Source organism: Typopeltis vanoorti, chromosome 13 (genome assembly GCF_054136105.1).
Source record: "Typopeltis vanoorti isolate ZY-2024b chromosome 13, IOZ_Tvanoo_1.0, whole genome shotgun sequence".
Taxonomy (NCBI): Eukaryota; Metazoa; Arthropoda; class Arachnida; order Uropygi; family Thelyphonidae; genus Typopeltis; species Typopeltis vanoorti.
In genome coordinates, this window is record NC_143561.1 from 91,891,501 (window position 1) to 91,918,380 (window position 26,880).

Below are 26,880 nucleotides of genomic sequence, written 5' to 3' on the forward strand. Positions count from 1 at the left end.
TTTGTATTCTTGGCAAAACAGACATAATATGTGAAAATGTAGATGTTAAATTTGCTTAAGAAGGGAATTAAAATATAAAGGAAGAAATTGAATCCTAAATTAAAATGAAATCGAAGAAGGAAATAAGTATTAGATTGTACTATGTTTAAAGTATTGTCTAAAATAGATGGAAATATTAAACTTTCAAAAACATCAATATTAAACTATGCCATGTAAAGAAATCGCATATTGTCGTGCGAACGAAAGTTCAAAGGTTGCAGTTTGACCACCAAAGATGACGTAACGAACGATGAGTAGGCATTTGTGGAAGGCGCTCGAATTTTGCGTTCCCCGAAGAGAGCGATCCTCGTTCAGCGAGGTGGTGACAGCAAATAGGAAACGTCAGCTTGTCTACAAGCTTGGAGTACGGAAGAGGGCGCTATAGAAGAGTTTAAAAACGAACTCACAGGGCTCAAGACCCTCTCTCTCTCTTGGCTCCTACTATGTTTCTGGTTTTGGTTCCTCGGTTGTGTTCCCCGGTTGTGTGTAGGCCCCCCCCCCCCACGTGGGTTACTGGCTCGTAGTTCCGAGGCAGGTCAGCATGGCTGATATCCGATAAGACGGCATAGCGGCAACGGGTTTCTGGCTCGTAGTTCCAAGGTGGGTCAGCGTGGCTGATATCCGATAAGATGGCATAGCAGCAACGTGTTTCCAGTTGCTGAGTGGCACGAATCGAAGAAGTTTAGCACGAGATGATGGCAGTGTTACGAGTTTCGGCCATTGGTCTGGTTCTAACCAATGAGAAGGCAGCAAAGGATTCCCCTTGAAGGTAAATTATGTTAAAGGCAGTGACGTGAAAAGTTTGTAAGCTCAGAAGAAAGAATGGGCAAATTCGGGATGAGCATGTGACTCCACGTGGCGGCAGATCACCGTACAGAGGGAAGGATCGAGACATCATCTAACAAGGTGGTAACGTAAAAAATCTTCATTTTATGTATTATCTATTAGTGACGAATGTGTAAAATGGGCAGAGATTAGAAAAGAAGATAGTGAGAATTTAGAGACAGCTTCCTGTGTTATGGTGATTGAATTGGACTGGTAGTCTACGTTCATAGATTGTCTAAACCCAAGTTAATGTGTATGGGCCGTTAGTAGTAGTAATTTAGTTTGATATCGAGATCCATGTTTGTGATTTAGATGAATCATGAGTGTGTATAAATAACTTGCTTGTTTGATTACCACTGCCTTGCTTTACCTGTATTTTAGTATTGATCTTGATTAGCTTTGAATATACATGTTAGTTATATTGGACTAGTAGTCGAAAAGCATGAGAGCATGCAACGCTTAGTTGAATGTGAATTGATCTTTGTTGGCAAGTTTTATTTAGAATTTTGAACTAGTGTTTTATGATGAATGTGTACTTATTTAACCTATAGATGTAAGTTTAGAGTATTTTGATAATTAGAATGTTCCTTATTGTTTAGCTAGTGAATTAGAATTTTGATATGACATACCTTTGATGTGTGGAAGCTTATTGTATGTAATTTTGATAATTAATAAACATGTTTTTTCTATGTAAGTCTGAGTCTGTCTGAGCATGAGACTGAAATTACCACTCGCTAAAGTTCGAACCTGTGAATAAGGGGAAATTAAAGAAAGTTTAGGCCATGACTGCAATGTCGAAGTTTCTATAGGCACTTAATACTTTAATAAGATTAGGTAATACTTGAACTCTGGGAAGGTTTCTTTGTACAAGAATTCTTCTGTACTAGGACTCTGGCTGGTGCAGCTACAATAAACAAATTTTGTCAGAGTTCCAAAAGGAGAAACGGCCCCAGAGAGATAGGTTAGAGATTTCAGGCTTAGTAGGTACGGCAGGGATTTAGGATAGAGAAATAACAGGAAAGTGACGACATAACCAAGATGCACAGAGAAACACACAATATATAACAGTATACACTCCAATATTGCTTCCTTTAGATATTCATGGACCATCTCCTATACAGGATGCTAACATCTTTCCCATGCAGATTCTTATCCCATAGCACTGCTTCAAGTTGACTCCTAAGCTTGTCATAATCCTTTCCCTGTAGTTCCACATATACCCTTCTTAACTGAAAATTCTGCATTTCACAACCTCCCAAGTCAAGGCTACATATGATTACTCTTATCAGTCAGAGACAACTTGGCTGTAGACAGATCTGATCCCCTGTGCAGCACGTTCCATTCCTTCTAGTTATTTACTGTTTTAAGCACTTTTTCTCTTAGTAGATGAATAAATTCCATTTCTTTCCTGCGATGTGATTTTTTTTCTCCTGCCAGTCTATGTCCCCTAGTCAATGTTCTTCCATAGTAATTACTCAACCTGCACTCACTGTACTAATTTGTTAGTATGTCTTCTACATCATCCCTCACACACACATACACAGACCTATAGCAGCAACCAGCTTTATATTTTATCCTACTGGTTTTATCTCAAATGAATTGCTGTCCATATCCCTGATCTACTCTTTTTTGGCTGATTCATCTGATATCATCAGGTGATAGTAAGTACCCTTTCTCCATTTCTGTTCTCTCTATCCTCCCTGAAAATACCATGCTCCTCATATTCTATAACAACATCAGCAAAATCTCACTAATGCCTATAACTTTTGTTTCATATTTCTTTCATGAGGCCCTCTTCATTCTCCTGACCTTTCCCCACTGCACTTTCAGCAATATCCCTGATACTTAATATCATTGCAACTTTTGTCAATATGCTCTATTCCATTATATGTGTGTTTTACTCACTCCACACAACTGGCACTCACGCTCAAGACACTTCCTACATATTTGCTTACTAATCTTGCTTTATCCCCACAAATCTTTCAAATTTTGTAATGACTACATCACACATGCACATTGAACTAAACAAAATCTCAAATTAAACTACCTCAATGAAGATATGTGTTTAGAGGATTTGATTTAAATTTCACTGTTAAAGCTTGCTTATAAAAGGACTCCAGCTCTTCATAGACAATATTTAATTTAATAACAAGGTTTATTAAATATAATTTTAAAAAATAAACTGTAATGAATTCTTATAGATAAACTTATACATTGGTTACATGACTTTAAATTTTTCAGGAAATGACAACATATACCAAAATATTAATTAAAAAACTTTAAACAATACCTTACAGTGGCTGCACTGCATAGTTCAGAAAGCCTGGACAGAGGGACGAATTCCCGATGATTGGAGTAGCGCTCTCATAGTACCCATATATAAAAAGGGAAATAAAACTGAATGGGAGAATTACAGAAGTATTTCCCTACTGAGTGTTCCTAGCAAGATCTATGCAAGTATACTTGAGAAACGGTTGAGAAGAATTGTGGAAGAAAAGCTTGGTGAAGAACAAGCTGGATTCAGGCCAAATAGAGGCTGTCAGGATCAGATCTTCACTTTACGACAAATAGTCGAGAAAGCATGGGAATATAACAAAGATCTGTATTTAAGTTTTGTCGATTTGGAAAAGGCATATGACAAGGTGCCAAGAGAGAAGCTATTCAATACGCTGCAGTTATATGGTGTCAATGGGGCATTATATCAAGCAATACTTAGTCTTTATTTGATTTGTAAGTCAGCAGTTAGAATTGAAGGAAGTACAGGAAGATGGTTTAATGTTAAATCTGGTGTGAGACAAGGATGTACATTATCCCCCTCTGTTATTCATTATCTATATGGATCACATTATGAAGGAATGTGGTATTAAACCTGATATCAAAATTGGAGATGTTAATGTCAGCTCTTTGCTTTATGCGGATGATGTTATACTTCTAAATAAATCCGCTACAAGTCTACAAGATTCTCTGACTAAATTGAATAACTGTTGTAATAGATATGATATGAAGGTCAGCAATGAAAAGACAAAGACAATGAAAATAGGCAGAATCATTGAAAATCAACTGTGCTGTGAATGGAGAACCTGTGGAACAAGTAGAACATTTCAGCTACTTAGGCATGATTTTTACTGAAGATGGTAAATTAAATATAGAAATAGACAACAGAATCAGCAAAGCTGGTATGGTGGGAAGTCAATTGAATAAATTCATATGGAATAAGAGAGAAATTAGTCGGAACACTAAATTAGCTGTATACAAGACAGTGTTCAAACCAGTTTTAACTTATGGATCTGAGAGCTGGATCAGAAGTAAAACACTTGACCAAAGACTAGAGACTGCAGATATGAGAGTCCTGAGAAAGATTAGAGGCGTGAACAGATGGCATCAATGGCAATATCATATTAAAAATGAGGATATTAGGAAAGAACTTGACATTGGCAGCATCCAGGAATGCGTTAGCAGAGCTAATCTCAGGTGGTATGGTCACTTAAATAGAATGGGAGAGGAAAGATTAGCAAAACAAGTGTTCTCTGTCAGGTTGGCATGAAAACGACCCAGAGGAAGACCAAGATATAGGTGGATTGATACGGTACAAAGCGACTTAGACGATAGAAATATAAGATCTGATAATGTTGGAGTCTTGACAAGTAACAGACTGATTTAGAGGAAAATTGTAGATAGGAAGTTAGTAATGATGTAATTTTTCATGTAGTACTGTCATATCCTGTACACCCCTTGAGGGCACATGGCAGGAATTTGATGATGATGATGATAATCAATACCTTCCTGTATTTCAGCAATGTTACATTGACATCTTCTTGGAACATAAAACTATGATATGTGCACGCAGGCACTAACAATGAGCAAAAGAGGCTGAAGAAAGCAACTGAAGTTGGTCCTAGAGTCCTAAAGGTGCCCCTTATCAGGTTAAATTGGGTTGTCTTGCCTGTTGGGCTGATGTTCTTAGGATGCAAGCTTCCCAAATTTGGGGCAGTCTCATGCACCCAAATTTCTTGAGGTTTGGGAAGTTTTTTAGAGCTGAGGCTGATTCCAGGAATTATCTTTCATACTTATATTTGCTGTGGTGTAGTAAAGTGGCTTTCTTTCAGCGTATTCTGTTGTGGGTATTTAGTGTATGGTCAGCAAGTTCTGAGTGGCTGTATTGGTGAAACCGGATATTTGGATATCCTGTTATTAGCTGTCCTGCCTGTTTGTTCCCCTAGACCTACCTGGAGTATACCAGGTCCCTTGCAGTTGTAAACTGTCCTTCTACGGCTAAACAGGCAGGACAGTGTTTGGATATCAGGATATCCAAACGCAAAGACTACATCTGGTTTCACCAATACAGCCACTCAGGACTTGATACTCACCACAAAAACTTCAAGAAATTTGGGTGCATAAGACTACCCCAAATTTGGGAAGCTTGCATCTTAAGAACATCAGCCCAACAGCCAAGACAACCCAATTTAGCCTGCTAAGGGGCACCTTTAGGATTCTAGGACTAACTTCAGTTGCCTTCTTCAGCCTCTTTTGCTCATTATTAGTGCTTGCATGCACATATCATAGTTTTATGTTCCCAAAAGATAGCAATGTAACATTGCTGAAATATAGGAAGGTATTGATTAAAGTTTTTTAATTAATATTTTAGTAAACGCTGTCGTTTTCTGAAAAATTTAAAGTCATATAATGAATTGAGTTTTTTTTTTTTTTTTTTTTTTTTTTTTTTTTTTTTCAATTCAAACTAGAACATCGATATTGGTGAATGTGTTTTTAAGCAGTAGTTGATTTATATCACCTAATGTATGACTGTACCATATTGGAGGCTCTAGAGACCAAACATGGCACTCTGTTCTGTGTTTGGTCTCTGGAGCAGGAGTCCTTGATTGTTTAATTCCTAGCCCACCCAGAGTACTAAATGCTACTATAGGTTTCCAAACTATAGTAGCATTTAGTACTCTGTTTATAAGTTTTTTATTTATTCGTATGTGTTTATGACTGTAGATCCGTGTGTGTTCGTGGGCCTGTTTGCCTGTTCTGAGAGACGAAAAAACCAGAGTTTCCAGGTGAAAAACCCCTCTACTTCTATATGAGGCCAGCTAACTCACCTTTAGTAAAGAGACCAGATAAAGGTTTCTCACGTCATGAACAGGAATCGAACCCAGGTCTTTCCAACCAAAGAGCTTCGTCTATGCTGACTGAGCTATGGAGGCTCTACTATGAGGCTCTATAGGTAGGATTGCCATACAAAGCTTAATTTTGATGTGGCATATAGATTAATTTTATTAATCAACTTTCAAAACCTGTAAAAGAAATTCAGTTCAGCAGCTAAATAATATGGTTCTGGCCAAATTTGTTCTATGTTGAATGACTTGTGATCAATTGATTATGTTTACAGACTGTTTTAACTGAATATACTAAAATTTAAGCAAAAAAAAAAAAAAGAAAAAGAAAACATAAATATTGTGATTTTTTGATAAAATCAGTTATTTTTAAACTACTACCACTCATTTTGGCTGGTTCCAGAAAAAAAATGTGTCATTTACACAAAATGCAAATCACCATTTTAAATTTTAAGAATGTAAAAAAAAAAAACTTCACTCACATAAAAAAAAACAAATCTTTTAATGCTTTTTCATTGCTTAAAGAGATTAGACAGCACTTCTTTATTCTAAACTTTATCCTTAGCATTTGGAAACCACTATGTATTCGGTGTTTGCCATTCTGGCAAGTGAGTACATTTCTTCTTGAATGCTAAACTTGAAGGTAACAAGAATACATCGGATAACTGCTATCATCTCTTAATCCTAACCATAGCTGTTATTTCTGAATTTTTTTTTTCATGCTTCTGAGGTTGATTTTTCCAAATTTTTTCTGAAAATCTCCTGGGTAAAAAACCTGAGTTCTGGGAGTAAACCCTACTTTTCTTCAATATATGTGAAACTAACTTTTTTTTTTTTTTTGAAGAACTGGCTGTAAAAAAAATTTTAATTAAATTTAAAAAATAACTAAAAAAAGTTCCTGTCGCTGATGAAAAGAATTCAACCTACAAGTGTTTCTTATAAGTTCAATTTTATAAATCTTTGTCATTTAGCATCGTGGAAATTAGAACAAGGCCTCATACTTCTACAGGAGGCCTTGTTCGCTCTCATTATAGCAACATTGCGGAGAACACAGGAATAGTTTATATATATATAAACTATTTTAGTAAAATCAGTCATTTTTATACTACTACCACTCATTTTGGCTGGTTTCAGAAAAATATGTCATTTACACAAAATGCAAATATATATATATATATATATAAACTGGATAGTTTACGATATGTTAAAGATAACAAGCAATTTTATAAACTTGGTTTTAATCCTTTTTCTCAAGTAAGCAAACAAGCAGGTAAGTCAGGTTTGCACCTGAAGTATTTTCAGGTTTGAGGCAACTCGTGGTAAAGGTGAAGTAAGCTCTGATCACTTTTCCTTAGTAACTCCCATAATGCAAAGCACATCTCCTTGCAGATATGTGTGATGCTATGCATTAAGGGAAGGGCCACTACCCAGACCGGTTTCAACCTTTATTGAGGTCACGTCATTGGGAGCCAGACGCTGAGATGCCAAGGTCAGGTGCAAACTTGACTTACCTGTCTGTTTGCTTACTTGGGAAAAAGGATTAAAACCAAGTTTATAAAATTGCTTGGTATCTTTAACGTATAGTATTCCCAAGGTAAAACACTTTCTACATCTTTCTCTCATCCTGAGAATAAGGTCAAAGCACCTTGTGGCAACTTGTATAGGTAAAATTTATAAGTTCTGCATTACTTCAACCTTGGTATCTCAGCATCTGGCTCCCACCGATGAGACCTCAATAAAGGTCAAAACCGGTCTGGGAAGTGACCCTTCTCTTAATGCATAGCATCATACATGTCTGCAAGGAGATGTTCTTTACATTATGGGAGATACCGAGGAAAAGTGATCAGAGCTACCTTCACCTTTACCACGAGTTGCCTCAGACCTGAAAATACTTCAGGCGCAAACTTGATTTACCTGTCTGTTTGCTTTCTTGGGTAAAAGGATTAAAACAAAGTTTATAAAATTGCTTGGTATCTTTAATGTATAGTATACCCAAGGTAAAAAACTTTCTGCATTCACAATGTAGTTGATATTTTCAATGTTTCTGCCTATTTTCATTGTCTTTGTCTTGTTATTGCTGATTTTCATACCAAATTTATTACAACAGTTATTCAGTTTAGTCAGGGAATCTTGCAGACTTGTACTGGATTTACTTAAAATTATAAAATCATCTGCATAAAGTAAAGAGCTCAGATTAACATCTACAATTTTGATATCAGATTTAATACAGCTTTTCCTCATGATGTGATCCATATAGATAATGAATAACAGAGGGGATAGTGTACATCACATATGGGCAACCTGCAGGCCAGATCCGGCCCTCTACTTCTTTTGATCCAGCCCTAATCTATTTCAGCGAAGTATGTCTGATTTATGGTGGGAGAAAACATGGTGTGTTCTACTAACTCACATTAAGCTGACATCATATGACTTGTGCAAAACACACTATGTTTTCTCCAACCAAGGTCTCTTTCTCACTTTGACTAGTGGCATGTGTGAACGTGTTACAACGTGTCAGTTCGGTACTTGAATTGGTGTTGTGCTTTGTTCAGTGCCTGCATTGATGTTATGTTCTGTTCGGTGCCTGCGTTGATATTGTGTTCTGTTCAGTGCCTGCAGTGTAGAAGACAGTTTTGTGGGACAGTTCTGAATATCGCTTATAAATTTGGGACAGTGTCAGGGGTTATTGCAAAAAAAAGAAAAGTAGATGCAGAGAATCGTCAATTTCAAAAAAACTGGACGGAGGATTATTATTTTATTCTGAATAAAGGTTTGCCTGTATGTTTGCTGTGCAACGAATCCGTATCTGTCAACAAAGAATACAACTTGAAGAGACACTTTACTTCGAGACATGCGGATCATCCAAAAATTGATGGACAACTACGAAAAGATGAAATACAGAAGTTGAAGAAGAACTTGGATACCCAGCAGAAATGTTCAACAAGCAAAGAACGCAGCACCACAGCATTGTCATCAAAGCCAGCTTTGTGGTAAGTGAAAAAATCGCTAAGCATTCTAAGTCATTTGGTGAAGGAGAATTTATCAAAGAATGTCTGCTGGATGTTGCAAGTATAATATGTCCTGAAAAGAAAAAAAAACTTCGAGAATGTTCATTTGTCGAGACGTACTGTTGTCTGACGGATAGAAATTTTGGCTGATGATATCAAAAAAAGTTTAAAAGAGAAGAATGCTAGATTGGAAGCATTTTCAATTGCTTTGGATGTCAGCACCAATGCCTCCGATACAGCACAACTAGCAATATTTATTCGAGGAGTTGATGCGGATTTCAACATCACAGAAGAATTATTGTTGCTCGGCCATTAAAAGGAACAACTACCGGTGAAGATATATTTGAAACAGTCAACACAGTCTTCGAGAGACTTGGGCTTAAATGGAGTTCACTATCTGGCATATGCGCTGATGGAGCCCCTGCAAATTGGTGCACAGAAGGGATTTATTGGAATAATTCATGAAAGAGCAATAGAACTACAGATCCATCCGGAAAATTTAACAAATTTTCGCTGCATTATTCACCAACAAAATCTGTGTGCAAAATCAATTAAATTCACAAATGTTATGGAAGTTGTAGTAGCCAGTATTAATTTTATTAAGTCACATGCACTTAATCACCGCCAATTTAAGGAGTGTTTGGCAGACCTATTTTCAGATTATGAAGATGTGTCTTATTATTGTGAAGTGAGGTTGAGTAAAGGTAAAATGTTAAAACGATTTTATGATCTGAGACAAGACATTGCAGATTTTATGGACATAAAAGGAAACACAATTAACCAAGTAAAAGATGATGAGTGGGTGTGTGTGTGTGTGATTTAGCATTCCTTGTAGATGTCACCAGATACCTAAACGAACTGAATCTTAAATTGCAAAAACAAGGACAATTGGTTCATGAACTGCATGGACATGTCAAAGCTTTTTGTAATAAACTAAGATTGTTGGAAAGTCAGATAAGAGCTAAAAATTGTTATCATTTTTCCTACTCTAGCAACTCATAAAAATATCCCTTATAATTGTTATGGAGATGAACTGAAGGCACTAATAGAGCAATTTGATACAAGGTTTGCCGACTTCAAAAACAAAGACTTCACATTTGCTATATTTGCTCGTCTGATGGATGCTGATATAAATAATGTGCCAAAAAACTTACAGATTGACGGATTTTTATAAATTTTATTTGGTGGAAGAAAAATATACAAATTTACGCCCCTTTTCAAGAAAAATCATTTGTCTTTTCGGCAGCACATATATATGTGAACAGTTTTTTTTTAGGATAAAATACGATAAATCAAAAATTCGGACAAGAATAACGGCCGAAAACCTCAAAAATTCTATGCAATTATCCTTAAATAATATTAACTCAATATTGAGTCTCGTAGTTGAAGTACAAGGCCAATCTTCACATTAAATTGTTATGTCGTTCATTATATTATAAAATTTTTGCAGAGCTTTATACCAAAGCATTATATTATAAATAAATGAAATATGGAGTAGCAAGTTCTTTTAATTCGTTTAATATTAATTTATTTTATTTAATAAAATAAATTAATATTATTTTATTTATTAAATAAAATATTTTATTATTAAATAAAATAAATTTTATTTATTTAATTTAAATAAATAAAATTTATTTAAATAAAATTTAAATAAATTTTATTAAAAAACAGCCCTTGACGCAGAGACAGAATGATAATTTGGCACCCGAACTAGGAAAGGTTGCCCATGCCTGGTGTACATCCTTGGCTGACACCAGATTTAATGTCAAACTGTTTTCCTGTACTTATTTCAATTCTAATTGCTGACTTGCAACTCAAATAAAGACTAAGTATTGCTTGATATAATACCCCATTGACACCATATTACTGTAGCATTTTGAATAGCTTTTCTTTTGGCACCTTGTCATATGCCTTTTGCAGGTCTACAAAACTTAAATACAGATCTTTTTTGTATTCCTATGATTTCTCAACTGTTTGTTGTAAAGTGAAAATCTGATCTTGACAGACTCTATTTGGCCTGAATCCAGCTTGTTCTTCACCAAGCTTCCCTTCCACAATTCTTCTCAACCGTTTCTCAAGTGTACTTCCATAAATCTTACTAGGAACACTCCATACGGAAATACCTCTATAATTCTCACATTCAGTTTTATTCCCCTTTTTATATATGGGTACTGTGAGAGCTCTACTCTAATCATCCGGAATTTGTCCCTCTGTCCAGTCCTTCTGAACTATGCAGTGCAGCCACTGTAAGACTTTTATACCTCCACATTTGAGCATTTTGGTCGAATATCATCTATTCCTGATCGCCTTTCCAAACTTCAGTCCTTTGATGGCTTTTTCTACTTCAAGTATGGATATGTATTCCTGACTGCATTCCTATTGAGTGTTTTGTTTACCACTGTGCTATCACTGCTCATCTCATTTAGCAATTTTTCGAAGTAATTGCTCCATACATCAAGGATATCTTTTTCTCCAGTTTTCATGTCACCTTTATCATCTCTAATTCCTTTTACAGCACAGTTTCCTCCATTTTTGGCCTTCTGCAACAATTTCCAGATTATCTTGCCACATTCTTGATATTTATTTCCTATATTCTTACTCAAGTCTTTCCATTACTTTTTTTAGCTAGTTTTACACACTGTTTAGCTTTCTTACATTTGTCTCTGCTAAGCTGACTTATTTGCCAGGAACTTTTGATATGTTTTCTCTTTTCCTTCACTGCCTCTTTAACTTCCTGTATCCCCCATGGAGCTCTGATTTTTCTATACTTGCAGACAACCTTACCACATGCCTCTCTGGTTGAATCAGTCAGTGTTTTCTTCAGGACTTGCCACTGAATCTCTAAGGTTTGGTTCCTGTTCTCAAACTCTTTCATTTTTTCTTGAATAATGTTTGTGTAATTTAGTCTTTATTTCACATCTGGGAACTGCTCAACTTTTGTTCGCTTTAAAACTTTCTTACATGTACTTCTTGTCGGTATGAAATTCATTTGTATCCTGCTCAAGACTAAATGGTGATCACTTCCAATTTCAAATCCTCTGTACATTCCTCTGTATATTGTTGATAGTGATGTTTTCTCTGTAGAGAGAAAACATCACTATCAACAATAACATGATCAATGAGACTTTTCTTATTCTTTTGCCTCTTCTCTCCATGTAAATTTGTGCACATTTTTATGTTGGAACATTGTGTTGGTAATAACCAGTCCATGTCCTGTGCAGAATTCCAACAGGTATTTGCCATTATTATTAGCTTTGCTCTTTTCTCCAAATTTTTGCAAAATATTTTTTTGTGTTTGACAATCATTTCTTACTCTGCTATTTAGATCCCCAATGAGGACCAACTTTTCAATTTTCATTGTGTCAGTTGCTTGTCTTGAAAGTCTCAAAAAATCCCTCCACTTCTACCTTAGTAGAACCTTCAATGGAACCATAAGCAAATAAGTCCACATCACTCTACTTGAGACTGCCTGTCATTCAAGAAGATTAGCCTCGTATATAGTGTTGAATACTATGGCTACTCCTTCTTTTCCTTGATTGTCATTGCCTGAATATAACATTTTGTAATTGCTCAGAAAGATCTCACCAGTTTTTGTCTTTTTTTGTTTCAGTTACCCCTATTATGCTAGTCAATCTTGTACTCATTCAGGCTTCTTATTTTGATAGTACCGATCTTCATCTCTGGCGATATTGAGTTGGGATGTGTTTTAGGATTTGTTCCATCAACTGACTTTTCGCTGTTTGCCCTGTTTCCCTGGCGAAAACAATGGGGGGCCTTGTTTAACCAGGCAACGCCCCAGCTCTCATAAAATTCTGTCATTAAGCCAATAAGAATACAATTTGGTTAGCTAAATCCTAAATTGCCAGCCCATCCTCATTTGTTCAGTATCCAGTCTAACAGGGTGCACTATGAGAAGGTGAGGATTGGACATTAGGTCAGAAGCTGTGGTCAGTTCTCCACATTCCTTTAAAGGCTATGTTAAAGTCTCCTCTCAGTTGTACAGCTTTGATCCTTAAGCACCCCAATACTCAAATATGGAGGTATAAAAGTTTTGTAGTAGCTACACTATATAATTCAGAGGGCCTGGTCAGAAGGTCAAATTCCAGTTGATTGGAGTTGAGCTCTCGTAATTCTCATCTATAAAAAGGGAATAAAACAATGTGAGAATTACAGAGGAATTTCTGTACTAAGTGTTTCAATCAAGACTTATGCTTGCATACTTGAAAAGAGACTGAGAAAAATGTGGTAGAGAAACTTAGAGAAGACCAAGCTGGGTTCTGGTCAGATAGAGGTTGTTAAGATCAGTTTTTCATTTTATGACAAATAGTTGAGAAATCATGGAATGCAAAAGAGATCTGTATTTAATTTTATAGGCCTGGAAAAGGCATGTGACAAGGTGTCCAGAGAAAAGCTTTTCAAAACGCTATAATTATATGGGGTAAATGGAACATTATACAAAGCAATACATAGTCTATATTTAAATTGTAAATCATCAATTAGAATTGAAGAAAATATGGAAGATGGCTTGATATAAAATCAGATGTAAGATAAGGTTGCACACAATCTCCACTCTTATTCATCATCTGTATGGTTGCATTATAAAAGAAAGTGGCATTAAACCCGATATTATAATGGGAGATATCAGACTTAGCTCTTTGCTTTATGCAGATGATATACTCCAAAACATATCCAGGGCAATTCTCTGGGATTCTCTAACTCAACTGAATAACAGCTGTAACAAATTTGGTATGAACACCAGCAATAAAAAGACCTAAACTATGAAAATAGGCAGAAACATAGAAATCATCAGGTGCATTCTCAATGAAGAACCTATAGAGTATGTAAAATATTTCAACTATTTAGGCAGTTTTTTAGTAAAGACAGCAATTTAAATATGGAAATAAACAACATGATAAACAAAATATTCTGTTGACCGAGTTGAAATATTCTGTTGAATAGACTGAGTGAATGGGCATGGAAGTAGGAATGCCAGTTCACTATTGTGAAATGTAAGGTTTGAAATTTGGAAAACAAAGATGGGATGTGGACTTTACTCTTAGTAGAAATATATTGTTGGAGATACAGGAAATAAATGATCTTGGGGTTATGCTGGATAAGGATCTAAAATTTAGAGGACACATTGCCAAAAGACAACTTGACGAATTCTGGCAGTGATGCAGAGGACACTGACTTGTAGAAGTAAGGAGAGTCTGGTTCCATTGCATAAGGCTCTGATTAGGCCACATATGTACAACTGTGCACATATTTGGCCATCTGGTTTTCAAAAGGATGAAGAGATGTTGGAGAGGATCCAGAGGTGTTTGACTAAAATAGTTTCTTATCTCTGGAATGTTGAATATCAAGAAATGCTGAGATGATGCAGTTTACATTGTCTAGTGGATAGGAGGAGGTGTAATATGATAAAGACATAGAAGTTGGTAAGGGGTTGCTATAGAATTAACATTGAAGAGGATTTTCATAAAATGGTGGGAGACCAAGTCATCCCTGGAAGCTGTCAAATGAGAGTGTAAGCAAGGGAATGAGAAGCAATTTTTTTTGCATGGAGAGTTGTGAATGATTGGAATGCACTGCCTGAGAGTGTGGAGTCGGCAAGAATTTGAATGTATTTAAATTACGGTATGATGAGCTGTGTGTGTATTACAAAGTAACCATGATGAGTCCATGGGGGGTCTTGAGGTGATAATAATATATTACATTTGTTGTTGCATTCTTTTTTTATTCTTTCCTTAGAATGACTTGATGATTCGCATCTTTCTAGTTATTATTCTGTTTGCTAATTGCAGGAGACATTATTACAGTTCAAGATAAAACTGATCCAGTATGGTGGAAAGGATCCTTGAATGGAACTTTAGGATTGTTTCCAGCATCATATGTTGAAGAAATATCATGATTGTAACTGTGTAATATATTATCACTCTGTAACTTTTATTCCCAGCTGTTTCACATAACTGCATTTCCTTTTTTTACATCATATCACTCTGTGCCTTTGTGTGTGTGTGCGTGCAAGTAAGTGAGAAAGGGTGTGAGAGAGAGATGCGTATTCATCTTTTATGCATGTGTGTGTGTGTGTGTGTGTGTGTGTGTGTGTGTGTGTGTATATGAAGTATCTCTTACCAAAATTTGATTTTATGGCAGCTTTTTGTTTGTATAAATGATACAAAGCACATCTGTGAAATATATTTGGTTCTTTATATATTTAAGAAAATATATTTCTGATATCTCTTACAAATAAATATTTTTATTGATCTACAGTTGTTATGATGGGCGTTGTATGCTGTAATCATGATCATGTTGCCCTTCTGCTGTTGAGTAGTTACTTGAACAATTCATTCTTTAGAAATCTGTGTGCTTTTATTAAATTTGCTTCTATTCTGAAACAGAAAATCATAACAATTATCAGATGTTATTTTTATATTAACTTTAAGTATCATCATGAGTAAAGCCAGTTTCATGGGGAGAGGTTTCCCTTGAAGAGATTCCACATTTTACAAAATGACAAACTGTTTATATTAGTCTTTCCTATCTTTTGCCATGAGTTGAATTTCAAATAAATGTTGCTGGTGTTGTTGTATTTATTTAATTTTATTTAATATGAGTCTTTTGTAACTTTAGTTCCTGTTATTGAATGTAGGCTAAGAAAATATTGTTTTTCACATGAACTTTCTTAATGCATTTTTTTAATTTACTGTAGTTACTGCTGCATATTTTCTTTACTAAGAGAACTATATATATAGTATATATATATATATACAAGGGTGGACTGAAAAGTTCTTGGCCTAACAATGAAAAAACAAATTTATAATTTCAAAATTATTTTTATTTTTCAACATAATCTCCCTTAAGACTAATACATTTATTCCAGTGATGCTCTAGCACCATTATCCCATCCTTTTAGTGGTTCTCAGTATGATCTGCAAAATAACCCTTTACAGCTGTGATCACCTCTTGATTCGAAGAAAAACGTTGACCAGCGAGGAAGAGTTTTAGTTTTTGGGAAGAGATAGAAGTTAGAGGGAGCCAAATCTGGGGAATAAGGTGGATGTTCCAACAATTCATAGTGCAGATCCATTAATTTTCCTATTGCCAAAACACCTTTGTGGGTAGGTGCATTGTCCTGATGAAAGATAATTTTTTTCTTCTGCAAACCAGTTTTTTTTTACGAATTTTTTTGTCTGGTCTGGTTAAAAGATCAGAATAATATTCCCTGGTTATTGTTTTACCCTTTTCATGATAATTAATAAACAAAATGCCTTAAGCATCCCAAAACACTGATGCTATGAACTTTCCTGCTGATGGAACCGACTTTGTCTTCTTTGGCACTGAACAACCGGCTTTTGTCCACTGTTTTGACTGCTGTTTGAATTCTAGTGTGTAATGATGAGTCCAAGTCTCATCCATAGTAATAAATCGACACACAAAATCAGTTTTATTCTTGTTAAAACGCTCCAAACACTGTTCAGAGATTTTCATGCGAGTCCATTTTTGATCTGCTGTGAGCAAGCGCAGCACCCATCTTACACAAAGCTTTTTCATTTGCAATTCTTCATGCAGAATATATCTACACATTCTTTTGAAATACCTATGGTCTCAGCAATTTCACACACTTTGCCTCGTTGGTCATCCAATACCATATGACAGGATACCACATGGAACTCTAATCAGTAAACTGGAGCAGATGGGGATGGATATAGGGTTGGTGAGATGGATAGGAGGGTGATTGATGGAGAGATACCAGAGAGTAGTTTATTTAGGAGTGGAGTCCAAAAGACGGCTTGTGACTAGTGGTGTGCCGCAGGGATCTGTTCTTGGACCACTACTTTTCAATTTGTTCATCAATGATATAGGAAAGGATCTGAGAGGAAGTGTTCGCTTGTTTGCTGATGATGCAAAGTTGGGTAGAGCAATTGTGAGTGCACAGGATGTCAAAATTTTACAGGATGATTTGGATAGTTTGGAGGACTGGGCTAGGGAAAATGGATGTCAGTTTAATGTGGCAAAGTGTAAGGTTATGCGTTTTGGGGTGAAAAGAATAACAGTAATATATCACATTGGTGGAATCGTACTCCAGGAGATTGATGAGGCCAGAGATTTGGGAGTGTTGGTGGATAGGGAATTGAAGTTTAGGGGGGCACATTGCAAAAGTGGCTAAATCAGCTCATCAAATCACTTGGCTTCTGAAAAATACTTTAACAAGCAGAGACAAACAAGTTATTGTTCCTCTGTATCGAGCCTTGATAAGACCATATCTAGACTACTGTGCCCAGATATGGGTTTCTTCTTGATGGGGAGGAGGTGGAGAGGATCCAGAGACGAGTGACCAAGATGATAGCAGGTCTGTGGAATGAACATTATGAGAACAGGTTGAAGATTTGTGGGTTGCAAAAATTGGTCGATAGGTGGAAAAGGGGGTGATATGATTGAGACATTCAAATTACTGAAGGGTTTCTATAACATTAATCCAGAAGATATTTTTGAGAATAGGACTGGTGGTGGGAGGACTCGGGGCCATACATGGAAGCCGGGAAAGAATGTGGTTAGCAGGGGTGTTAGAGCTGGAATATGTGGGTGCTACGACCGTGAATGAGTTCAAGGCGAGGTATGATAGATACTGTGTGAATGTCGAATAGTTGTTCTTGAAATGATGTTAGGGCCTCTCTCGATGAGTCTGTAGACTCCTTGGAGTTGCCCGGAATAATAATAATAATAATAATATCATGCACTCGATCAATGATTTCTGATGTTAAACCTTTTGGACGTCATTCATGTGGATCATCTTCAAGGCTGGTACAGCCACATTTAAACTTGGCAGCTCATTTCTTATTTTTTGAAAAGGAAGGAGAAGAGTGCTCATAAACTTTTATGAACTTTGAATGAATCTCTTTTGGCGTTAAACCTTCTTTTACAAAGAATTTTATAACTGCACGATACTCAATTTTATCCATTTCAAGGGATACAGACAGCTGTATAAAACAAACTACTTGATAGAATTACTTGCAATTTCACAGATGCTTATCACAGATGTACCAACTTGGAAAAAAAAAAAAAATCTTGCTGATAGTGTTGCCATCTATAGTCGAGGCCAAGAACTCTTCAGACCACCCTCATATATATATATATATATATATCTTCATCATTATCATCACTGTCTGTTTGCTAATTATAGACATGATCTATGAAACACAAGGAATTCTTATGTTGAAGAAATAATAATAAGATATAAAGTATGTGTATATAATATTGTCGTGACGTTGTTCTCCTCATGTTCGAATCTGCCATCTTGTTTAAGTCACTTTCATAAAATAAAACACAACTAATTGTAAATTGATCACCAATCCAAGGGTAGAGAAATTTCTATTATACTGCACCACTCTATCCTTAGATAAGTCTATATAAAACAGTGGGATCAATTCAAAGTTAGTTAGCAGTCTCCTCATTCATTCTGGCCGAAGTATTTGTTTTCTACCTGGGATTCCCGCAAGATTCAAATTTTTGTGAACGGTGCAATAAAAAGGAATTCAGGCAAACACAATAATCAGATTAACAAAATGAAACATTTAATATAAGCTATATAACACATACATAAATTTTACTTCTAATTTTAAACAATAGAAACAAGTTAAACATTAGGTCAGTTCAATCACATTAGTTCAATCTTCCAAACCTTTACATACACTTTCTCAGTTTCTGAGTTACGAAGTTCCTACACTTAATTAAACATAATAGAACTTCTTATCTAATCAGTTTCCACACATTTCTCAGCCATGCTATAGCACAAAATTATCGCAGGCACTAATAGCTGTAAATATCTCTCAAGCAATTCTTATCTTCAATTCTCAATTCTTCATGCATTGAAATAATTCAGTATGATAGTCCTTACCAGAAATAGTTCCTAGTACATCAATTACATTGTGAGTATACTTTTAAAATATATTTATTTCACTTGAGAACACATCTATAAGACTTATCCACAGTTATAACTAAAACACTGTTAATCGCGCTTCAGAACTCTAGACATCAACTGTAGGGTACTATAATTATCCTTGTTACCACTCATTGACCAATTAAACACTGTGCAGTTCTCCTTAGGGCAAATTAGAAATAAGTCGCAATTCTAGACCAACTGGGTTTATTCAGAATCCTTCACTGAACGTCCAGCATTTTATATTATCTGATTACGGCATTAATTTCTTTTTATTATTACTGCTGACTTCACCTTCAGCTAACTACTAGATTCACTTCGTCCTTGCTCGCTTATAAATATTATCCCTTCTAACTTCTGCCCTTGAGAACCTTTCAATTATTTCCACTTCTCTAGTTTATACCCTTGCTTCCTTTCACTTCAAAATTCCATCCCAACTCCCTGTGTTACCTCTTATTTCTTTATTATTCTTCTTCCAAGCTCACTCTCTGTTCCACTTGCGCTCGTTTATTTCATGCGTTTCCATGACAACAAATAAACGTAAACATTTTCGTTAATGTTACATAAGGCTATACCACTACATTGAGTTAATAAAAACACAATAAATAGAATATTAGAGCTACTTAATCAACTCTTTCATTTCGTATACAGATAACTAATAGCTGATTAAGTTCAGAATAAATACTTAAATAATAATTCTTAAATAAGGAGTAATAAATAACTTTTATACAAGTCATGATTAACATATAATAAGCTATGTTAAATGTGAATAAAAAAAACAAAATACACAACATAGTTTCATTCACAGTTTAACAATATTATTCAGTACTAGGAATCTCTGTTGCTTTATATTGTTATACTTATGTGTGTAAACTTGTATTCCGAATGACAATACCATGTTAACGAAGTGGATGGCATCTCTGTCCGCTACCTATAGGCTGTGAGTTCACATCCCACTGTGGCATGGATATTTGCAAATATCTTTAGGTCATAGCTGATTACCATCACCCAGTGTGAGACCACTACTTTGCTTGCTGGAGGCATGAAGTGGCTCATTGTTTGGTTTCTGCAGAAGCAAGATTCCCAAATTATAAAGGTTATCTAATCTTTAGTCCACCTATGGTACTGGAGTACCCTAGGTTTATAACCAATGGATCCATCAAGACTAATAGATCCATTACAGGATAAAGATCTTTCCTATTGCTATCTGGGTAAGGTTCTTCCAGTTCTCATCTACCATGTTCTGAAAATTTTCTAATTTTATTAATCCCAGCTCAAGTAAGAGCCACTTCTAGGCTTTGTTGTATTTAGAGATTCATTGGAGATTTTTTTTAATCCATCAATTCCTTTTCTTCTAGTTACATGCCCAGCATTTCTGTTTATATATATACTCTGCTAATGATATATTCAATCTTTGCCATTGATCTAATCTCTCCCATTCCTTATTCCTTTCTCTCTCTCTCTCTCTCACCCTTTAATTCCAAACATACACCTATTTCTCCATTGTTGTTTGAGTCACCAGTAGCTTTTAAATCATTTTCACATTCAGTGTTCATGTTATTCAGTCATATTTTAATACTTAGATGCTCATATTGGTTTATTACTTTTCCTTTCAAGCACAATGTCATGTTTCCTTAAGATAGCATTAAGACTACTAGATGTTCTCTATTCAGTTACCATTTATTGATTTCAACTAACTTATATATGTGTATATTCATTTACTTTTCATGTTTTATGTATTCATTACTTTTGTTTTGTTCAAGATTCATCATCAGAGACATTCCTGTACTTGCCTCTTTTAATTCATTTAATTCTTTATAGTTCTTCATAGGTACTTCACACAAATAAGTCCATATCATCAGCAAGACAAAGGTAGCATAAATTGATCCCATTTTTCTTTCAACTTGCCTCTTCCCAGTTTAGTTCATTGAAAATTTCTTGTAATTTTGCTGCTAACAACAACATTCCTAACATCCAAATGACTGGTTGGAATTATGGTTCAAGCAACCAAGGCCAGTGTATTGTGTCTGTCATTTGAATGCATTTTTTAGTTAGTATGCCTGTTTTGAAAGTTGAAAAACCTGAGCTTCCAGGAAGGTTGATCAGAATTATGGCTTAATCAACTAAGGGACAATCAGGGCATAAATAAGAAATCTGTTCCACTTATTGAATTGGTGAGAGATAAGTCACTGAGTAACTTAACTGTTCTCATCTATACTGTCAAGAATTTTAAGGATGCACTACTAATTCCCTCCATTCTCTTTTAAAGGTGTTTAGTTTCTGTTACATGCATTTTCTAAAGATATTTTCTTAGGTGATAGTTCATCATAATTGGCATTAATGATTTCTACTCTTTTCTAAATCTGTGCAGCAGCTAGATACCATCCATTCAAAATTCACTTACAAACCTAGTGAAAACATGTTTCATGTATGTCCTAAGCCCTGTTCTTTTTATACAGGGCTTCAAATGTACTTTTAACAAATTTCTTCTTTCTCCTCAACTTTTTGTACATCCTTGATGTTTCCATAATTTTCGATTGAACATCTTTCCTCTTATAACTGCTGCTGATACTGAGATATTTGTTATGGGGACCCATTTGTGCATTTTCTATTTTTCATCCTTGAATACCAATTTTTTAATATTTCTGCCCTCTCCTGAAGTTTTGTATGGATAGATGACTATATTAACTTATTATATTTTTATGGGTGTTCGTTCAGCTATTAAAAAAAATGAAAAAAAATGAAATACGGTAACAGATACTGAGATGTATATATTTACAGTAACACATATGCTAGTTGCACTAACATCAAAATAGTTCCAGTATTATTTCAAAAGCTAGTACTGATTTTGCTAGTAAAAGCTTAGTGAAGTTAACAGTCACCAATTTTAGTATTATATAAAACATATATAGTGATGGATCATCCTTGTGTCATCTTTGCTGTACAAGCTGCAGGAGATGAAATAATAGTTTGCAAAATGTTCACACATCATGGATTGAATCTGCTGATATCTCTGAAGCTAGTGCAAAATTCTATCACATATTTGAAAACAGTACTTCATTCTGAACAAATATTATAACAATGTGCTATTTCTGCAAGTGATGGCTACTTTCAGTTTTGATAATGCACTTATGACTAGTACTAGATTGAGAACAGTATAGAGAGAATCATTCATTCATCTTCTCTGGTCGCCTCAGTTACAAGATCCCAATCCAGTTAAAAGTGCTGAATATATTAGAATGTCATAAACGGTACTTAGTCTTCTTTCTTAGTCTACTTCCATTACTGTATCAAGCATAGTTGCCTTTCAACCACTAGTGGAATAAGCTCTGTTCAAGTTCTTAAGAAGCTCAGTTTCAAAAGTAGCAGTTTTGTCTATTTTATTATTATCAGCTTAAACAGATCACTATTTATAACTGGGTATTCATAAGATTTTCTTGTAATCATAAGAATACTTTTGTGAAGCATTCATTCATATGTTAGAAAAAAGTTAAGTAATTCAAATTTTCTTTCAAAATTCAAACAAGTATATCTAATGAGAGAACACAAAACATACACAAATTTAAACATCAGAAATCATCATATATTTAACAGTTATTTCATATTTATGTGCATTAGCAAAACAAGAGCTTTTTTGTTTTGCCAGATTTGCAGGAAAAGACCCCCAGAGGAAGACCAAGATGTAGATGGATTGATACAGTAAAAAGCTGCTTAAAAGACAGAAATATAGGATCTGATAATATTGGAGTCTTGACAAATCACAGATTAATATGGAGGAAAATTATTGATCAGAAGTTAACAATGGTGTAACTTTTTCATATTACTATCATAATTCTCCTTTAAAATCCATGAGGGTAATATCAGAAATATTATGATGATGATGATATGTGCATTAGTCTGTGAACATCATCCTCATGATCAGTTTAATGGTATATCATTCTGCTATGTCATCCAGAACACCTCAAGGAAGTGTTCAGGATGACAGCACTACATGAATGTTTCCATTATTAATAATCTCATATATTAACAATTTTCCTCCAAATTATTGTCTTGTAAGCAGCTTTTTACTGTAATCTATTACTTGTTAGTACTCCAATGTTGTTGTATCTAACATTTCATTCTCCTAAGGCACCTCTGACTAAATCAATCCTAGACCAAAACCTTGGTCTTCCTCTGGGTTTTTTCCTCCCATCTTGGCATCACCTGTTTTGCTACCCTTTTAGTGATCATACCAGATTATCCCTGCTCCCACATTCTTGAATGCAAACAATGTCAGGTTCCTCCCTAATGTCTTCATTTTTAATATGATTCTACCATTGATGCCATCTGTTTACTCCCCTAATCTTTCTCAGAATTCTCATATCTGTGGTCTCTAATCAAGTGCTTTATTTCTACCCACTCAAATCGATATCTTAAAATTGGTTTTAACACTGTCTTGTATACTGATAGTTTATTGTTTTGGTTGATTTCCTTTTTATTCCATATACATTTATTCAATTGGCTCCTAACCATATCAGCTTTGCTTATTCTGTTGCCTGTCTCCCAATTTAATTTTCCATCTTCACTAAAAAAAAAAAAAGGTGCCAAATACCTGGACTATTTTACTTTTTCTATAGGCTCTACATTGAATTCAGCTGAAGTTTTTTATGTTCCTGCCTATTTTCATAGTTTTGGACCTTTTATTGCTGATTTTCATGCCAAATTTGTTACTGCTGTTATTCAATTTAGTTAAAGAATCCTATATAAATGTGTTTAGGAGTATGACATCATCTTCATAAAGCTGAAAGCTAAGTTTGATATCTCCAATTGTAATATCAAGTTTAATGCCACTTTCTTTTATAATGTAATCCATATAGATGATGAATAAGAGTGGAGATAATGTGCATCCTTATCTCACACCTGATTTTACATCAAATCTTCCTGTATTTTCTTCATTTCTAACTGACTTACAACTTAAATATAGACTATGCATTGCTCTGTATAATGTTCCATTTACCCCATATAATTGTAGTGCTTTGGAAAGCTTTTCTCTGGGTACCATGTCGTTTGTCTTTTCCGGATCACAAAACTTAAATGCAGATCCTTGTCATATTCCTTGTTTCTCAGCTATTTGTCTTAAAGTGAAAATCTGATATTGACAACCTCTATTTGGCCTGAACCCGGTTGTCCTTCAATTTTTTTCCTACAAATTTTCTCAACCTCATAAATCATACCTAGACCACTTTATCGAGAAATTTCTCTGTAATTTTCACAATCAGCTTTATTCCTTTTTTCTATACGTGGGAGCTATGCTAGCTCTACTAGAATCATTTGGATTTTTTTTTTTTTTTTGACCTTTTATTGTTGATTTTCATGCCAGGTCCTTTGAATTATGTAATGTGGCCACTGCAAAACATTAACAGCAAAACAGCTGCCTTTCCACGTTTCAAGATTTTGGTGGCTTTTTTGACCTCAATTATAATATGTACTCCTCTTATAATATGTTTGCAATCCTCTTGAAAATTTTCTACATCTGTTCTGTGACTGCTTGTTGTTCAGTGACAGTTGGCTGAGTAGTTAACGTATCTGCTCTCCAGCCAAGAGGCTGTGGGTTCCAATCCCATTTAGGCATGGATGTTTGTGATTGTCTTCCACCTTCATACATTCATTCATCCTAGTATAAATACACTCTCCCAATATGGACTGGGTTAAAATGGGAGAAGTAGATCCAATCCTCCTGTAATGGATAGAAAACAGGCTGATCATCATCATCAATAGACATCTAAGATATCCTTATTTTTATTTTTCATGTCACTTTATCATCTTTGATTCCTTTTATAGTGCTCTTTCCTCCATTTCTAAGCTTTTTCAGTAGCCTCCAGAACACTTTGCCACCTTCCTGATATTTACTTCTATATTTTTACCAGTCTTTCCCTGACTTTTGTTTAGCCACTCTTGCACTTAGCTTAGCTCTGTTACATTTTTCTCTGTATTCTTTTCCTGGACTGTTTCTTTAATTTCTTATGTCTACCTTGGTGTTCTTATTTTTCCATTCTTGCAGACAACTTCACTACATACCTCCTTAGCTGAAATCAAACAGTGTTTTTTTTTTTTTTTTTCAAGACATTTATCTTCATGTTTGCTGTTATCATAAATGATAAATGCTATTGCTACTCCTTCCTTTCCTTGATTATTATTGTCAATATAATATCCTATACTTATTACTTAATAAGATCTTGCCTGTTTTTGACTTCTCTTTTTCAGTGATTCCAATTTTGTCCATGTGGTATCAGTTCTTCAACAAGCTCATCTGCCTTTCCATTAATACTCCTTGTATTGATGATTCTTATCTTCAGTTCTTCTGATGTTACATTTGTTCTTAAGTTTGTAATTTATTTATTTATTGTAAGTAAATTTTCTTCATTCTAAAGTGAAGGATCAACTGTTATTAAAATGTGTTGCCTGGAATAGTGAAAAGAGACTTCACTTTAGATAAACTGTAAACCAATATTTGTGTAGATGTTAGTTAGTATACACATAAGCCAAATTATTTCAGGAATTAGTTTCATCTGCCAGTTTTCATTTTTTAATATATATATATATATATATAGGAAGATTGATATTTACTTGGTTGATATACATTTTTTTAAAAAAATTGAATGACTGGAAAGAAACCGAGAAAAATGAAAACAAAGTTTATTAGCACAACTAGTTTCAGCTTGTATCAGCCTTCTTCAGGTGCACATTAAAAAAGAAATAACCAGTAAAACATAGAGGAAATAATTGTAAACATCACGGAAAGTTTGTGTATATATATATTTAACGTTGAAACATTGAAGTCTGTGCATTCAAAACTGTTCTCTTGTTGGCTTCATTGTTGGGTGTATGCATGCATATAGCATGCATATTGTTGGTCCTGAGAACTACCTAGAAACATACGTCTTTCTCTTTGTTCTCTCCACCCTTATTCCATGATCAGAATGCTTATTCCATGATTATATGGACTACCTAAAATTCATAAGGGAAAATACTCCACTTCGACCTATCATAGAAGGAATTGATTCTCCAACATATAATCTTTCAAAATATCTGGTTAAATCTCTCAAATGTTTTTCCGGTAAATCATCGTCCTTTATTAAAAACTCTACAGATTTTGTTTCATGTATAAAAGATATTATTATTAAGGAAGATGAAATCATGGCTAGTTTTGATATAGTCTCCTTATTTATGAATGTTCCTACAGACAAAGTTCTTGTTAGTACTCAAAGATAAATTATCCAAAAAGATCATGGCCTTACTTACTCATTGCATCCACTCAGGATACTTCAAGAGTTTCAGGATACCATCTATAAACAAAATTATGGCCTTGCAATGGGTAATCCGTTGTCAGCTGTACTTGCGAACATCTATTTAGAAGATCTGGAAGTTAAAGCCATCTCTTCTTATCCTTTAAAACCAAGAATTTGGAAAAGATATATTGATGACATTTTCCTGATTTGGAGCCATGGCCGTGAATCTCTCCTGAACTTCCTAGAACATCTAAATAGTCAACATCCAAACATAAAATTTATGGCTGAGTTTGAAGCTAATGGTTCTCTTCATTTTTTTGGACATCAAACTGACCTGTTCTTCAGAGAAATTAAAAATCTCGATTTACAGAAAAGCTACCCACACCAACAGGTCAATCCCATCATTATCCTCCTCAAAAGTTTGGAATCATTTCTACACTAGGACATTGTGCTTGCTCTCTTCTTGATGATGAGATAAAACTTAATAAAGAACTCAATTTTCTCAGGTCTACCTTTCAACTAAATGGTTATTCACAAAAAACAATTGACAAAGTCCTATTAAATCCACCCGCTCGCCATAATGAAAAGACCAATAGGGTGAAAGGTAATATTTCTATACCATACATAAGCTCTGTCTCACCCAAATTGGCCAAGGTTCTTACAACATAAGAACTTTATTTACT

General features: G+C 34.9%; 1 protein-coding gene across 3 annotated transcripts in view; it reads left to right on the forward strand.

Annotated features, from left to right (window-relative positions):
• The window catches only part of LOC150100364 (nostrin-like), a 398,805-nt gene that overhangs the window by 353,418 nt on the left and 18,507 nt on the right, over nt 1–26,880 (forward strand). For 2 of the 3 annotated variants that reach the window (XM_090402918.1, XM_090402919.1), the window contains exon 14: nt 14,794–15,446. The exons of the other annotated variant lie outside the window; for it this stretch is intronic. In XM_090402918.1, the coding sequence (XP_090259044.1) occupies nt 14,794–14,900 (107 nt within the window). In that variant the 3' untranslated portion in view covers nt 14,901–15,446. Of the gene's footprint in view, nt 1–14,793; nt 15,447–26,880 lie in introns of those variants that run through there. 3 annotated transcript variants of the gene reach the window in all.